Source organism: Hyalella azteca, unplaced genomic scaffold (assembly GCF_000764305.2).
Source record: "Hyalella azteca isolate HAZT.00-mixed unplaced genomic scaffold, Hazt_2.0.2 contig16446, whole genome shotgun sequence".
In the NCBI taxonomy this organism is placed as follows: Eukaryota; Metazoa; Arthropoda; class Malacostraca; order Amphipoda; family Hyalellidae; genus Hyalella; species Hyalella azteca.
This window is the reverse complement of record NW_025946269.1, coordinates 75,630-91,942: the sequence shown is the minus strand read 5'-3', so window position 1 is coordinate 91,942 and position 16,313 is coordinate 75,630. Positions and strand designations below refer to the sequence as shown.

Sequence of the window (16,313 nt, the reverse complement as noted above, 5' to 3'; positions counted from 1 at the left end):
GGCCGACGACGCTGGGCCATACGACGTAAGGCTATTTTACTGTGGGCTGATTGATCTAATTCAATGGATGTGATCTGTTTGGTGGCGTGCGGTTGATAATGTTACCAGCAAGAAGTGTTGTAGGCTATTCAGGGAAGGGATTTTGATAGTCCATTCGAAGCAAGGCAGTGGTGGTCTCCGACAGGCGTCCCCACATTCAGAACTCAATTAGAAATGGTTCAAATAACATATATTGCAAATGGAAATCAGATATCAAATTATTAGCTAAAAAGTTCAAATGGACATGTTCACATTTCTGCGCCAATGAAAAATTGACTATAAATTGAAAAAGCCTTTCAACACAAATTGAATCTAAAAGAGTGAGCGCTCAACAGCCCAGTCAATAATTCTCGAGTTCAAAAGTCGCATTACAGAGCCTAGACATCAAGACGTTCGGAATAAATCTAGGACATTGGTCAACGTGAGCTGAAACATTTTTTAATGCTAACATCAGCAGAATAAGGCAAAACTAAGCACAATAATTGGCGAGCATCGAGATAACTAGCAGCTTAGGCTAATTCAAAAGCACATGCCCTGAAGGCAGATTAATTTTCTTAAAATAGGCTACCAAATGGGACGCATGCTAGAGGCCAACATAGACCTTGCCCACAACTCAATATCTATTCCTTTCCGAGCGTAATCACGCTAGAGGGCATATTAGCCTGTGTGATTAAGTGCCTAAAGCCGTTGGTGCCATTTCCTTTCCTGGAAGTGATTCAGTCAGCCAGATAACAACAAGCCGCCGAGGCAACAGACGTGGGCAAATCGCCAAACATGTTACGTGCTTGCATTAAACACATCCTGGCCTCTTCGCGATTTTTGAAAATAAGCGCCCGCCATAACAGCGCCGCTACGTCACAGCCACTGCTTCACCGCGCTCTACTTCACAGGCAGAGGCGCATCTGGCCTACCCTATTACGCCATGTCCCGGCTCTCCCCCTTCGCAGCCAGCAGAAGGCTTTTCTCGTTGTCCGATCAGTGAAGCGCCAGGCGGGGTGAATAGCTAGAGGTCAGCATAGCCCAAGTCCACAGTGCGATTCATATACCTTCCCGAGCGTAACGCAGCCGGGCATCTTCACTGCTTTTGGCACAAAGCGCCCACCACAACAGCGCCGTTCAGTCACAGGCCGTAGCGCATACAGGCCGAAGCACAACTGGCCGGAGCGCAACATGCCCTACCGCAACAGGCTACTCCTAACGTAACCTAACCTAACCTGCGCCCCTGTTGCGGTAGGGTCTGTTGCGCTCCGGCTAGTTGTGCTCCGGCGCTGTGAAGGGAACGCCTGTCGGAGACCACCACTGCCTTGCTTCGAATGGACTATCTTGATCCCTTCCCTGAAGAACGTAGCCTACAACACTTCTTGCTGGAAACATTATCAACCGCACGCCACTAGACAGATCATATCCATTGAATTAGATCAATCAGCCCACAGTAAAATAGCCTTACGTCGTATGGCCCAGCGTCGTCTGCCAATACGCGACAAAATTTTACACCACTCTGACGGAGCGCGCCGGAGCCGTCCGTATCTGTCCCGTGTGTCGAATCAGCCTACGGTCGAACGGCCACGCGTCATACGACGATAAATTTTGGAACAAAACTATGCTATGTGGAACCTAACCCCAGATGCTGTGTGCCATTGTCAAAGTTAACTTCAAACATATACTGTAAATTTATTCGCAACACAAATAAAACTGACGAAAATCTAGGAATAGGGAAATTTTGTTCGGAATGCCTCCTGGCATGCCGTTCAGTATCTTGCCACGTCATTTGACAATAATGAAATATCCTTTAACTATTTAAAATAAGAATTCCCGCCTTCCATTTTGAACTAAATTTCGTTGCATTTTTGCAAATTTAATTGCATTGCTATACGAAAAATGACACTCATAGGCGCTTGTTATTTTTCCGATAAAATTGAGAAACAATTTATGCAGAAATCTTTTAATTGCCCACTTGGCAGAGTAGATATTGTTTGTGTGACTTAAAAACTCGTATGACTGACGATATGTTTACCTATCGTGAATTAAGTGAGAATTTTAATTGTTTCAGTATAGGCGCGCATTGCACGTCGATGTCCTGCCATTACTAGTATTTTGCATACGCAAGGTATAGGTGATTTTGCGTTATTAGTCAGTTTAAATAATATATCGAAAAGTTAAATTACAGTATTGTTCGTATGTTTTTTTTTCAATGTCATCGGCTCATAGCCATTTCATATATTACCAATGTTGGTTTATAAGCATCGCAGCCAGCTCTATAATAATCTTCGCATTTCCGTTAAAATTACTTTCGCTCTAACGACGCATATTCTGAAAGATACGCTCAATAACTTCGACCATATGACATTGGTCGTCGGCTGGAACTGGATCACAAATGATAACCATTTTCAGAACCATTCAGTATGATCTACTTCCAGTTCAAGTTCACATTTAATTTCATGAATAACAGATATAAGATACGATCAGTTGCAAATTGCTCATTGTACTCGAAACTCCTGGTTAAAGGATATTTGTCGAACCCGGTTTGACATTTACTCAAATTTCCCGTAGATATTACCCCCTATTCATTTATCGCGACGTATCATTACAACTACGTTGTCAGTGAAGGACAATCCATGAAATCTGAGAATTATATCGTGCCTAAACCCTTTATTGTTAGAGCTGTCGTCCCTAATATCAAAAACCGTTATCACAAAATCCTTTTTCTTTCAGATTTTAAATAGTATGTATTAGCATCACCATTTTCAGAAAAATTTCATATGTCCGAACTTCATTGCCCTACCTATTTAACGATTCTGAAGATGCATTACATCAGTTCCGAGTTCAGCAATGCGTTGCAATGCGGCACTGAAAAATACAAATTGAATTTGTGGTTATTCAGCTTACGGCAGATACTAAGAAAAACGGGAAAATAGTCACTATATATTTAATACGAAGGCTTTAGATTGAAAGACACCCATGAACTCCAACTTCCACCAATATATGTAATCTTTATGAACTAGATGCCTTTCGCTGTATAGCTGGGCATCTTATTATTGGATACACTAATACGACTAATGCACCAAAAAGGAACGAGATTAGTGTACATGTTTCAGTGGCCTGCTGAATCAGCGTATACAGTAAACGCCAAACACAGCCTACTCGGTTACCTTCGAAATATTTGATCAAAACCCTCGTACCAACAACCAACAGGGTGAGCGAGAGAGGAGCAAAATCAAAGCTAAGTAAAAAAATCTGCTTGCCGTTTCATTGTTGGATATAGACATCCATGAAGATAATAATTAGCTTTACTCAAAATATCTTAGAATTATTTACAAGGAACAAAAAGTATCGTGTAAAACAGAAACATAAAATTATCTGTAAACACACTTGATTGGATAACATCCATCGTTATCAAGTGGATCATTTCGAAGACATCTTGTCTAGGACGCTTCAAACTCCCAGGATGTGTCGTCGATGTCGACGGTGGAGAACTGTCCGCTGAGATCGTCAGCAGCAGCTGCAGCGCGGACAGCTGGGTTGTCTGGGGACAGCAAAGACCCAAAGGGTTATTTTTGCTCGCAAGATCGGTAATGTAAATATTTTTTAATTAATTCAAAGAATACAATGACTAAAACTCATCGAGAATCATGGCCCTTTCATCATATTCGGCAATTGTGCTTGTGTCTCCCGAATACTTTAAATCCATCGATTACTAATGGTGAAATGATGAGCTAATACAGCGACAAATAAATTCAGGTGAAACGTTCAAATTGTCGAATAGACAAAAGCGAAGCTCACCGGTAACGAATGGCAAGCGTTTGTGGTGCTGCAAGTAGTCCAGAACTGATGGGTTTGCCGCCTTGCGGGCCTGTTTAATGAAGGCGTCAGACGCAAGAAGCTGTGGCACGGACGGCCTCCTGAAGGCTTCCAGGGCCAGGGTCTTCCTCAGGAACTCGTGTGCTGAGGCCGTGAAGATGCGGTCCCGCCAAGCGTTCCTCTTGTCGGCAAAGTCGTCGGTGCCGGCGTTCATATTGAGACCGCCGCTGCTGCCGTGGCTGCCACCGCTGGTTGTTTCATCGCCGCTCTCTGCAACACTACTACAAGTCAGTTTTATACCTCACTAACTTAACAACAGTTCAACAATAAAATATCTTCAAAAAAACAACTTTTATGATGATTCATCTGTTAGATTCAATAGTTCAACTTGACATTCATATTGGAATTATATTCAACAGTTCAACTTGACATTCATATTGGAATTATATTCAACAGTTCAACTTGACATTCATATTGGAATTATATTTAACAGTTCAACTTGACATTCATATTGAAAGTTTTACCGTCAGGTAAAGGTTTAGAGGCATCCACCAGGAAAGGCACGCGACCCTTGAGCTTTTCGACCATCATGAGTGTGGGCTGGTAGCCCTCGTAGGGCTGCTCGGCGTTGGCGAGCTCACAAACAGTCAGACCCAGCGAGTACACGTCGCTGGAGTAGCTGTAGCCGCGCAGGTCCTGCGAGAGCATCACTGTTATCAACCACATAAGGACGACATCTCACTGCCTGGACGCTGTCCGCGGCAACCCCGTGCTACTTGAACGCTGTTTGCTGCAACCCCGTGCTACTTGAACGCTGTCCGCGGCAACCCCGTGCTACTTGGAAGCTGCCCGCGGAAACCACGTACTACTATAACGCTGTCCGCGGCAACCCCGTGCTACTTGGAAGCTGCCCGCGGAAACCACGTACTACTATAACGCTGTCCGCGGCAACCCCGTGCTACTTGGAAGCTGCCCGCGGAAACCACGTACTACTATAACGCTGTCCGCGGCAACCCCGTGCTACTTGGAAGCTGCCCGCGGAAACCACGTACTACTATAACGCTGTCCGCGGCAACCCCGTGCTACTTGGAAGCTGCCCGCGGAAACCACGTACTACTATAACGCTGTTCGGCAATATTCGAACTAGATTGGCGGGCAACCCTACTTTGAAAATTACTCCAATCGTGAGCAGAGCAGCTAGGAAATTAATTACAACAATATTGATCGTCAAAAAACATTTCATAAAGAATAACAACCTATATATACAACTTTACATCAGTGAGATTCATTTTATCTGCTATTATGCAATGATCTATCTAGAGGCAAATTTAATGCCAGAATCCATCAATCATGTTTCAAAGAGAGATATCAGGTATCTATCTTTCTTCCTTTCATAGGTTAATGCCTAGCATCAACATACTGTATTACATGTTCTTTGAATGTTAGCTCCTATTTCAATCTTAACATTAAAATAACGCATTTATAACCCTGACCACCACTCCAGTGCAAGCCAATTCTGCAACGCAACCCAACCTCAATCTCCAGGGGCTTGTAAAACTTTTAGCACTACATTAATAGCAATAGATAACTTGTCAGATTTCAGAGTGCAGATGTCTTGCCATGCACGTGCCACAAGGTATACGTTCACAGTATCATAATTTGTGTTGGCTGATCAATTCCATCCCCTACCTGGTGCAACATCTCAGGACTGGCCCAGTTGAGTAAGGGCACAGGGTATCTGGGGTACTCATGCAGGGTATCTCCTTCACTGCTGCCCACGCGGTGCTCGATGCTGTGCCGTAGACCACTCAACGCACAGCGGCCTGTGTCAGCAATGAGGATATGGCGAGACTGCACAGCCCTGCCCAAGCAGCAATGAGTAGCAAATCAGATATAACAGTTTGTTAATATGATTATAAATTAAAATAAAGTTATTATGAATGTTACATTGCAACTCAGCCTGAAAGGACAAAAATGAAATGAGGAAAAACAAGCAGGCAAGTCTTCAAAGAAGTACCTACTTCTAGAAGTCAAGGAAAGAAACTACACATCAATTAAATAGCGATAGATTACATAGAAATGAACAAGTCAATTATAAGATCTTGATAATGGAAGAAGCAGCTACCTGTGTATAATGCATCTGGAGTGAAGGTACTGAAGACCAAGTAGCACATCGCGAGCAATAAGAGCAAGGGCCAGTTCTGGCAAGCCCACAGGGAAGTGGGTGAGGATGGAGGCGGCCGAGCAGTGGTAGTGAGGTAGCAGCAGCCAGGCCTCCTGGCCAAAGCTCAGGCTGATGCTGATGGCACAGATGTTTGGGTGTCGCAACTCACGCAATGTTTTAGCTTCATGCTGCAAGAAATATATTACAAAAGTTATCCCTGAAGTGTTGGTAGCAATGACCTAAGCTTATGAATCCTTCAAAGGAACCTTTTTATAAATCCATATCACCAGTGAGAATGCTGGTCAATCAGTAATTAATGTTTTAATCTCAGAGATGTTATTTTTCAAGTGTCATGAAAACAGCAAACTAATATATATTCATATTTACTTTTATACAGATTGCTACAGGAAGATTAGTTCAATTTCTAAAAGAACTCTATTCATTAGACTTCTTCTTACTGGAATGCTAAGCAGTGAGAGAGGAATTACAAGCAATAAACAGATACATGATACCGGTATACATTTTTAACCCAAAACCAATCCCATTACCTGTATCAGGTCCAGGTCTTCAGAACACTTCTCAAGGTCAAATATTTTAATAGCAAAAGATGTCTTGGATGGAATGTGTTGAGCAGACACAACTTTGCCTCTCCCATCCCAAATGGTATCTAACAATCCTTCTATATGATAATCTTTAGGATTTTCCAAGTTCAATTTATCTAAACTTGGCCCACTGTTCATTGATATTTTATTTTAAGAGTAGAATCTTTAATGAAGCAATTAGTCAGGAACATCCGTATAACTTGAATTTTGAGATTCATCTGAAAATAAAACTGATAAGATGCTATGTTGAGCACCAATAAAAGATTTAACAACCAAGCATTCCAGCAAAAGCTTTCAAAGGGAATTTCCTTCAATAAGAAACATTTAATGAGAGCGGTAATTGGCACATGGAGGCCAGGAAGGACATCAGAACTGGAAACATTAGTGTTCATCAAAAGGCACTAGGTGCATAATGTGGCTTGCTGAGTTTTTAAACAAGAATTTCACATAAGAGCAAGATGTTTCATGAAATAAAACTAGATCACTATTGAAAATTTTAAAGAAAGTGTGCTCTATGTAGCAGTCAGGCTGCTCAGGCACACAAATCTTAAATGGATGATATCATTAATATTTACCATTTGTGAGCTATGTGCTCATTCATATTCAAAGGATAAATGACTGTTTGTCAGTCTGTCTCTTGGAAGTTGGAATCTATCCTACATTACATTTACCTTCTTTCACATCACTGTGAAATTCAACATCCTCTTCTACATCAGGATAAATAGTTCAAGTAAATAGGATTAAACAATGCCTAGAAGTAATTTGGAGGAAACTCAATTAGTATCTCAATCTCAAAGGTGGCTTAGGTGGGATAAGAAAAGTTCTGGTTAGCTACTATTATTTGGGTAACACTTAAAAGCTGAAGATGCCGAAGACGCTGAAGTGGCGAACGATTGATCGATGGAATGCCGCGGCTGGTAAATGAAGAAATTGTGCCTAGATCATGGCCATCTTTCCCAAAAATAAATTTGTTAGGGAAGTTTTCCTCCTTATGTTTCAGCTTTTGTATTAAAAGAAACTCAATGATATAAAAAAGTTTGGTGATTCAAAAACATTATTTATGTATTGATTTATTATGTTATAGGGATAAAGGAAAAGCAAATCTTAGTTCATGCCCATGCCATGGTATTGCACTATAATTGCAGTCCAAACTCCACGTCCAAGTCCATACTTGTTTCATTTCAGATTTTCAGTGCATTTATGATTTATTTAAAGTCAATTTGCATATCTAATGCATTTTAAGTGAAAGATCACAAGCTAGACTCATGGCAGCATGAGCAGACTCCGGTGAGGCGGTGACCCATGACCAAGGCGACCAGCCAGACCAGGTGACAGCATAGTGACAAACCAGGGATTTTTTAGAATCAGTTCATTTTTAATTTCCTCATTTACTTGCAATTTAAACCAATTTCTTATGTATGATAATGTAGGTATCCAGGATACTTTAGTGGTCTACATATAGGACTCAAAAATGAACTTGACGGAGAGTCTAAAAAACTTTCTGCTTTGCCACTATGGGTGACAGTCCAGGTCCAGGAGTGCCAGGACATCCAGTCCCACAGGGCACAGACCACAGTCATCACTCTGATTAGATCAGCCTGGGCCTGCTAGAGCTAGAGTGCTATCAGCATTCAACTCACACCCCACCACATCATTGATTTGACTGTGCTCAGTGTGCTGTTGCCTCCAGAGTCCTGAGTCCACTGTCCAGATCGCAGATGTAGCTGACTAAGCTGAGTAGCTCCAACTGTTGTGCTTAGCAGCTCGAGTTGAGCCTGTAACCTGTTTGTAGCTCCTGCCTCCTGGCCCTGGGAGGCTGGGGCCAGGGGTGGGGGGATTCTGTCCTGGACTCCTGGGGGGGACAGAATCAGCAAATTCTGATTCTGTCAGCAAATTCAGCAATTGGAGGTTCAGGTCAGACAGCATCAAATTTTTTCTAGTGCACAGCCCTGGAACTAGAAGTATGATCAATAGATGTCTTTCATTTTCTCTTTTGGTCTTCTTGGTTTACAAGCTCAATCAGTCAATGGCATCATTCTTCTCTGATTCTGTCAGCAAATTCAGCATTGTTGCTCCATCCCACTCCCAGACCCCAGGGGCCAGTCACTCCACTGTCTCTGTCAGCTAAGAATATAAGATCACTGTAAGCTGTCAAGCTGAGTTGCTCAGTTGCACTTAGTTTGTTTTTCAAGCTTTGGGAATCGGGAGTTCCCTGGCGGTCCGCCAGGTCCGGGAGCTTGAAAGCACTTTTCCTGGGGTAAGGCAGCTAAGGCTCAAGACACATTGTCTCAGAAGCGGATGGTTTGCTTTGGCTAGGTACTTGTCGCTATCACTACAAGCTTACCAAGCTCCGGGCAAGCTTGTACCTCAATATTTTACTTTACAGTTTACACAGCATTGATAGCCTGATAGCCTGATAGGTAGCAACCTGTTTGCTTCTGGGCTCTGCGTCATAACCGGCTTCTTAAGGGGAATTTCCATCCTCACATCTTAGTTTAACGAGTAACCAAATGAAACTTGTTCTTTAATTTTTCCGTTATGTAACTAATCAAGACTAATGGTAGCAGGGTTTACCCTCTCTACAAAGGATCCAAAGTGTCAGGACAGTCAGGTAACTACTGGGCCACTGGCTGAATTGGCGGAATTCGTCCGCGGAGGCATTCCATGGATCATTCGTTCGCCACTTCAGTCGTCAGATAGTAACCCTGATAGGATCCTGTATGCTGGTAATGGGCAGCTCACCAAATACACTACAGTTGATAAATCCTAATTTAATTTTGTGCGTATGAAGATGACATATCCGTGGTCTGGGCATGTCTCGGACAAATTTACGGTCGGACCTGTGGCCGGACTCCAGATTCAGTGTACATCGGATATCTCCGAAATTACTTAACGTAGCTCGATGAAACTTGGTACACGTATTCATTATGGCCTGACGGTGATGGCTAGAGAGTTAGTCGACCATTACATTAACTGATTAAAGCCACAGGTGCTCTGTTAATCCGCACCGACTGCAGAAAACTGACCCACTGCACAAGATATATCTCCCCATTGTGTGCAGTTTTCCGGAATAAAATTGCATATTACACCACTTTCTAAATGCGACTCCACTCAAATCGAATTTTAACCATACCTAACCTTTAGGTGAAGGCTACTTGAAGTTGGAAAGGGAGGGCCGAGTAAGCACGTTAAGCTAATGGCAGTAAGGATGTGAGACAGTTCAACTTTTGAGGTAGGCTTATATATACAATTATATTTAGAGAAGTTGGGTATGATCTGCCTACATTATGTGATGCAAGACAAGTTTAATTAATTAAGCCAGTCCGATGAGAGTTTGTCAGGTATACGGCCGAGTGTAGAGCTATTGACTCAAGAATTGAATATGTGGCCCACAGCTGCTCCCTCAAAATTCTGCGATGCCCCCGGCCCTTTGTCCGTGAAACTTAGGAGCTTAGCCATAATGCCCTTAAAATCTGAGTCACAGCATTCCTCCTGCTCCCTGTTTTTAAAACTTCCATAACGACTGTCAACAAAACCATCATATTAATTTTATTATATAATACGAAAGGAAACTGACACTGTCGGTAACTTTCTGCGAATGACTCTGTGAAGCTTTCGCATCAGTAATGCTCGCACATATATTATAGTACTGGGATTCAAAATGCAGAAGATATAGTTCAAAACAAGGTGAGTAGTCGGGTGTGGCTGGTGGGCAACAGCGTGGAGATCGTTGAAAAAGCTGTCACGGCTCCGACGCTCATGACTATCTTTACGGGTGGAACTGACTGACGAAACCTACGAGTTATATGCATCACTGAGAAGAAACCACCAATCATTCAGAAAGTAACAAAAGATGACCGCAACTACGTCGGAAAAAGTAATAATGTTAGCGTTTTGAAAAGGACCTGATTTTATGAGAGAACTTGATTTGGAAAGGGAGAACCTGATTTTGAAAACAGATGGCTATATAACGATACAAACAAGGAAAAATCTGACTTGTAGAATGATTTCTTTCAGAGCGCGTGTTAGAAATAGATTTATATATAATGGAAGCACATACGTACGAGCTACAATAATTTTTGGGTCAGTTGGGGATTTTGAAATTTCTGAGGAATGGTTCAATATGTTTAAACTACAAAGGGAAAGACCTCGGGGACCGGAAAGCATTTGTTTGAATATTATATTATTCAGCTGACATGTGATGTTGAGGCTAAATATTGATCATATTATGGAAATATTTTAAGTAAAAATTTATATTCCAATGTATTACAGACTGAAGAATGGAGGCATGTGATGGTTATGCCTGTTTTTAAAGAAGGAAGTGCTCAGTTTAAGCTAGTAGCTACAGATCCTGGTTCAGAGATTCTGCGTATGGTGATAGAGAAATGGACTAAGAAGCTGGGATTAGATCATACGCAATGCAACAGAATATCGGACCTTTTTCTCACCACGGTGCTCATAAATAACCAAGCTGCTAGTCTATTTTTTGATTATAAGAATGTTTTTTCATCGTAAGAATAATAGCTGTTTGAGCTTTGCAGATTAGGTCTGCTGCCTATTCTGAAAATCGCACAATTTTCACAGCTTATAGCGCGTATCGAACACGCAACTCGCTGCCTCAATATCCGCCGTGTTTAACCGCCCGGCCATTTCGCCGATATCGACCAGCAGAGCTTTACACATTAGGCTGCTGGTATCGAACACACAACTTATTGGTTCAATTCTGGCGCCCTGATCTGTACTCTCGTTCCGCTGTTGATTCGGCTCTAGTGAAGTTATCAGAGCTTGTAAAAAGATAGTGCTTAGCAGGGTGCAAGAATGTGGACAAGGCTGAGTTTATCAGCGGTATTCATTAGAGTGCGGCGTTGAGGTCAATTCGATTACAAAACATGACGTAATATTGTGATGTCAGTTATGACTATGGTCGTGTTGGCTGACGCCGATTCACCAACTTTTCACCTCGACACTCAGCCTAGTTTTGCATCGCTGACATCTGTAACAATTCTTTCGGCCATTCTATCACATCCACTCTAGACTCTAGAGAGTAGGTATTGTAGTGAAATGTAGCGGAAGTGCAACCTCTTGACCCTCAATTTTTCAAGTCTGTTTTGGCATCTAGACCTCTTCTGCTTACGTCCCAGACCCTGCCTGTAAAGGACAAGAAAACTAAAAGTGACTCACATCGAAACATTTATGATATGCTCTTTAAGGTTCCGAAGCTGCAGGCACTGCAATCAGCCAAGTCTTCCGACTCCGCCGTACCCCGCTGCTCCGCTAAGGGTACGTACACAGTGGAAGCAGGTTTGCCCGTACACTTACATTATTATCCTATGTTCATTCTTGTGGCAGGTTGGAGCAGGTTGCCCGCGCGGGCAAACCTGCTTTCACTGTGTGCATACCCTAATGTGAGTTCGGGAAATTACATGAATTTTAAAGCCTATGAAGTCATAATTGTCTACCACCTTCTTAATTTTATTTCATTTTATTCCCGCACACTTTTATTGCAGAGCCACAGTAATGACGTTTGATAACTAAATGTGGGAGAAGCAGAGAAATGTGGGAAATGTGCAGAAGAGAGCAGCCAAGTTACGCTAGCGAAGCACGGTTGCAGGCACGGAGGTTCGGTGGAAACGTTAATTAGTAAATTTACTTCTAAAAGTAAACTCTACGTTTACTAGTGAATTTTAATTCTTCGGCGCAACAATGTAGCTTTTAGCCCCTTTTTCAACTTTAAAATATCTAATAAGTTAAGGACCAGTATAAATTTTTGCCGGCCACCTTATTGAAGAAGAACCAACCGCAAGTAGTCAAATTTAGCCGCAAAACGGACCATTCGGCAGCCTTTGTTCAAGGCCCAATATTTAGCCATCGCCCAATATTTTGCAAGACAAAAACCACTGAACTGAGAGGTGGTTCCTTTGAACTACAGAAGTACCAATGCAGGCCGCACGTGGATAAAATGAATCAGAGATAGTATTGATATATGTATGAAATCGCTCGTAGCCACCGCAACATTTTTTGATACGACTCTTTGGAATGGCTTTGCGAATGAACGTTTTGAATGCGCGATGAAACAGCCATAACTACGGAAGCGTCTTGCTGACCTTGTTGGGCCATGACACTCGCTCGATATTGATATGCGATATGCTACATATTATAGAAAATCTCTTGCTACATAATTAAGGAAATAACTTGTACAATTCCTGCTGAATTAAATTCTATTTTACATATTATTTGTGTCAGTTTTTATGTTACTTAATAAATATTGTCAACAGTCTAAGCACCGGAACGAGTGAAAATCAATCTGAAATGAAAACTTGTTAAATTAATCCTTAAAGGGGGAAACACCAGTAGTAGAAAATATTGTTACATCATATATCTGGCCCATTTCGCTAGATAGTTCATTATAAATAGAATTGAGAATTAAATCATGCCTATGTTATATAAACTACGCATGTCAAGGAACGGGGACTGAAGAAAATATGCAGAAAAAACTTACCACGATGCATTGTCTTATTGAGCACATACAGAGGGCCGGTCACCGAATGGACATACGGTCCATAGGTAATTCAATCTCGTAATATTTATCATATTCGATTTGAAATACAATTACAGAGTCAATTTCTGGCGATTTAAAGGTTGCATCAAAACAATACGGGTCGTGACGACCAATAATTTACTATAGACCAGAGAATAGGACGAAAAATTATACGCAACAGTGTGCTGGTGGAATCAATCACAGAACTCAACTTCTTTGCCTATTAATGGAAGCGAATTCTCATTTACCTATAAATCTCCCTGCAGTAAATTACTGGGCTGACATATTTTACTTATATTCTATCAAATGACAACCTAATTAAGCGCTGTAATCGATTGAAGGGCGTAATAGAGAAAAATGTAACATGATAATAAATAATGATGTGATATCACTCATAACATTTTAAAGCATACTTTATGACTGTTTGTGAAATTTTTCTTAATATATGCATAAAAAATTCTCTTTCATGTTCATTCGGTTTCTTATTTGTGAATTTTCACATCCGTGGTGTTTTTTTTTTCACAGTTGCGTGCTTTAAGAGGAAATTCTTTGCTTTTCATTTCGTTTGATTAATTTTCAACAATCCATGCCAAAAAAAATTAGTTTATCAATTCCTTTTTTGCCTCTCAGAGAACATACCAGTCAACTTTTTTTTCGTTCAAATAATTTCGCTTCACAAAGTGTGTTCCTCTGTAAAATCAATTGCATCTGCTGACTGGCAACACTGCGGTCAGACTGCTTCTGATTTGTCGCTATTACCAGCGAATATTTTTTCATATATGATTGTTGTGTTGGCGATTGTTTATATTTTACTGTGAGAATATTTATTTAAGCAAAACTCAAATGATACAAGTATGAACAGGGCTCGTACAAACAGAAGAGGAGGTGGTGGAGGAATGAGTTCTAATAGGTAACCATTTAGTCATGTTTATATCTGATTTTCGATCGTGTTTTGGTTTTTATTATTAAGATCTAAGCTTGTTTTAATTTAATATCATTTGGATTGTCCCCTGCTATTGTGTAATTTATTTATGCGTGACATAGTTTGTGTTTTCGTGTAATTTCTTGTTTGTATTTGAATATACTGGCTATTGGCTGATAGCCTAGCTCTAGCTGGTTATTGGACTTTCGGAAATGGATATCTACGGTGCTTTCTGAGTCTGTAAACCCTCCACTCCGTGTGTCAGCGGTCGAAAATGTAGAATTTTAGATCAACTTGGCTAATTTGCAAACTGAAAAATATTGTTTATTTTATTTCAATGTGTGCCGACTAGTACAAACGGCATAATGTCTCCAATTCACTCTCCATTTTGTATCCACACCTAATCAAAATTGTTTCAAGTGAATTTTCTTCATTGGTGCGGTGGTGCCACTGTCACAGGACACACATCCCTACTCAGGCTCCTGGCACCCAGTGACACCAACTTATACCGCGTTTACCCTACTTGAGTTGTATCAAAATAGTCTGGTTTCTTCTGTTCTGATATTTAATATGATATTCATAATGAATATGACTTCAGTCAGCATTTCTGTTTTTTGTTTACCTAATTGGAAAATTGGGCAGAAACCACCTGCAAAGAGGACATAAATGCCTGTTGATCTGGTCAATTTTACCAGTTTCTAGTAGTTTTTCCCAATTTAAATTCAAGTTTTCATCTGTAAAAATAAGAAAAATGGCCTTTATTTCCAACATTTTCTATTAACACCTGCAAAATGATTGTTTTTAATATGCAATTTTTAGGCAACTTTTGCCAGCTATTTCAAATGCAAATTGGCCTGTCAATACATGAATTTATTATCTATAGTTCTGTTTCCATGCATAACCTTTCTAATCACTTCTAGAATTCAACCCTGACAGTTGCCAATGCCACTAGCTTAGAGAATATCTGAGATTTAACTTAAGGGCTGCCACTAAAGCCTTCCCACCATTTTCAGAATCGCAAGATTCCAGAAGGATAAACTAACATCTTCTAATTGTTAGAAAATGTGTACCACTAGAGTGATTAGACTGTGAGATTCCTATTGTATTGAAAATTTTTCATGTTGGGTCTCCTGGGGCTGGGGATTCTAGAAATGAGTTGAAATATTCCAATCCAGCACTGCACTGTGGCTGGCAGGGAATATATCTACCTCTTGAGCTGTAAATAGAACTTTTCTGCCAATTTTCCCCTTTCAAGTCAATCATATTTTATCCATTGCTCAATTCATCTCAATTTTAACACATTGAAGCTCGATGACGTCTATAGACGTCATGCCAGTTTTGTCCAAATGCACACCCCCACCATTCTTTATTTATAGTTGGAAAAGATACTGAATATTTTGTGTCAGTTTATATATATAATAAACAAGTCCATTGACAGTAAAAAATGGAGTGACGTCTATAGACGTCGTGGTGCTTTTGGTACCCGCATTGGCACAAAGAACTCACGACTTCTCTTCCCGTCATATAAAAGTGAAACGCATTGACTTTCTTCATTCAGTTAAAAACTATAACAAAACATTATTTCATGAATGCAAGTGCTATTGCAATAAAATGAAATGTGTTTCAATGTTTGGATTTAATTCAAAACTGAAATAAAAATATTTTGATAATTTCTTTGACTCATTTCTTGACAACGTTGATGCAAATAATAGACTACAAAAGGAATGAAAAATAATTTCATTTGCTGAATGAAAAACTACTGTATCACATAAAACAATATAAAGTACCGTAAAATGGAGTAACTTCGACCAATTTTTTTCAAAATGATGCCATTTTTTACTAGATAAGTTTAACTTAAATTGAAACGTGCAAAATACAGGTCTATACTTGAGCTTCACTCACCACAAATTGCTGGCTCCTGCCTCTCTTAGTTTTGATGTAATTTCAAAAAAAGTGATGGTCTTTGTTATCCCAGCTCTTGGGGTGTCTTTGACTGGGTGGTAAAATCAATTTTATTTTTTGGTAAAATAACTCCAAATAACTCCAGGTTGTGGTGCATTCCACTCCATTTAAATATTTTTTTTATCAGTGTATGAAGGCAGGAAAATGGTACCTACTTTGCTTAGTACAAAATTTTGAACTTCAAAACTGGCAAAAAGTCTATGGTTCTGACCAAGGACTACTACACACATTGTAATACTATTGTATGAAACAATTATGGGCATATCATTTGTTGATGCCACTAAAACA

The 16,313-nt window shown here is 40.5% G+C and overlaps 2 protein-coding genes across 5 annotated transcripts in view; one reads left to right on the top strand and one right to left on the bottom strand.

The window, feature by feature from the left end:
- Positions 1-1,683: 1,683 nt before the first annotated feature.
- Positions 1,684-6,866, bottom strand: LOC108666061 (STE20-related kinase adapter protein alpha). 2 transcript variants are annotated; one of them, XR_001930473.2, is made up of 7 exons: positions 6,550-6,866; positions 5,963-6,189; positions 5,527-5,698; positions 4,362-4,533; positions 3,820-4,107; positions 3,409-3,562; positions 1,684-2,886 (listed from the first exon to the last, which is right to left on the bottom strand). XR_001930473.2 is itself a non-coding variant. In XM_018152869.2 (6 exons), exons 1-6 carry the CDS (start codon positions 6,739-6,741, stop codon positions 3,462-3,464), a joined length of 1,152 nt encoding a protein of 383 aa, XP_018008358.1. In that variant the 5' UTR covers positions 6,742-6,866; the 3' UTR covers positions 3,313-3,461. The 2 variants fall into 2 exon arrangements, 1 of the variants encoding a protein (XP_018008358.1); XM_018152869.2 differs by lacking the exon at positions 1,684-2,886 and having other exon boundaries at positions 3,313-3,562.
- Positions 6,867-13,847: 6,981 nt separating this feature from the next.
- The window catches only part of LOC108666057 (ataxin-2 homolog), a 20,827-nt gene continuing 18,361 nt past the window's right edge, over positions 13,848-16,313 (top strand). For all 3 annotated transcript variants that reach the window (XM_047884902.1, XM_047884901.1, XM_018152863.2), the window contains exon 1: positions 13,848-14,051. In XM_047884902.1, coding sequence (XP_047740858.1) covers positions 13,996-14,051 — 56 coding nt within the window. In that variant the 5' untranslated portion in view covers positions 13,848-13,995. The remainder of the gene's footprint in view (positions 14,052-16,313) is intronic.

Excerpts from the sequence above, each read along its gene's own strand:
- LOC108666061 (XM_018152869.2), bottom strand. The coding sequence starts at position 6,741 with ATGAACAGTGGGCCAAGTTTAGATAAATTGAACTTGGAAAATCCTAAA. Across the intron at positions 6,190-6,549 it reads AAGACCTGGACCTGATACAG|CATGAAGCTAAAACATTGCG; the intron begins GTAATGGGATTG and ends TATTTCTTGCAG. Across the intron at positions 4,534-5,526 it reads GTCCTGAGATGTTGCACCAG|GACCTGCGCGGCTACAGCTA; the intron begins GTAGGGGATGGA and ends ATGCTCTCGCAG.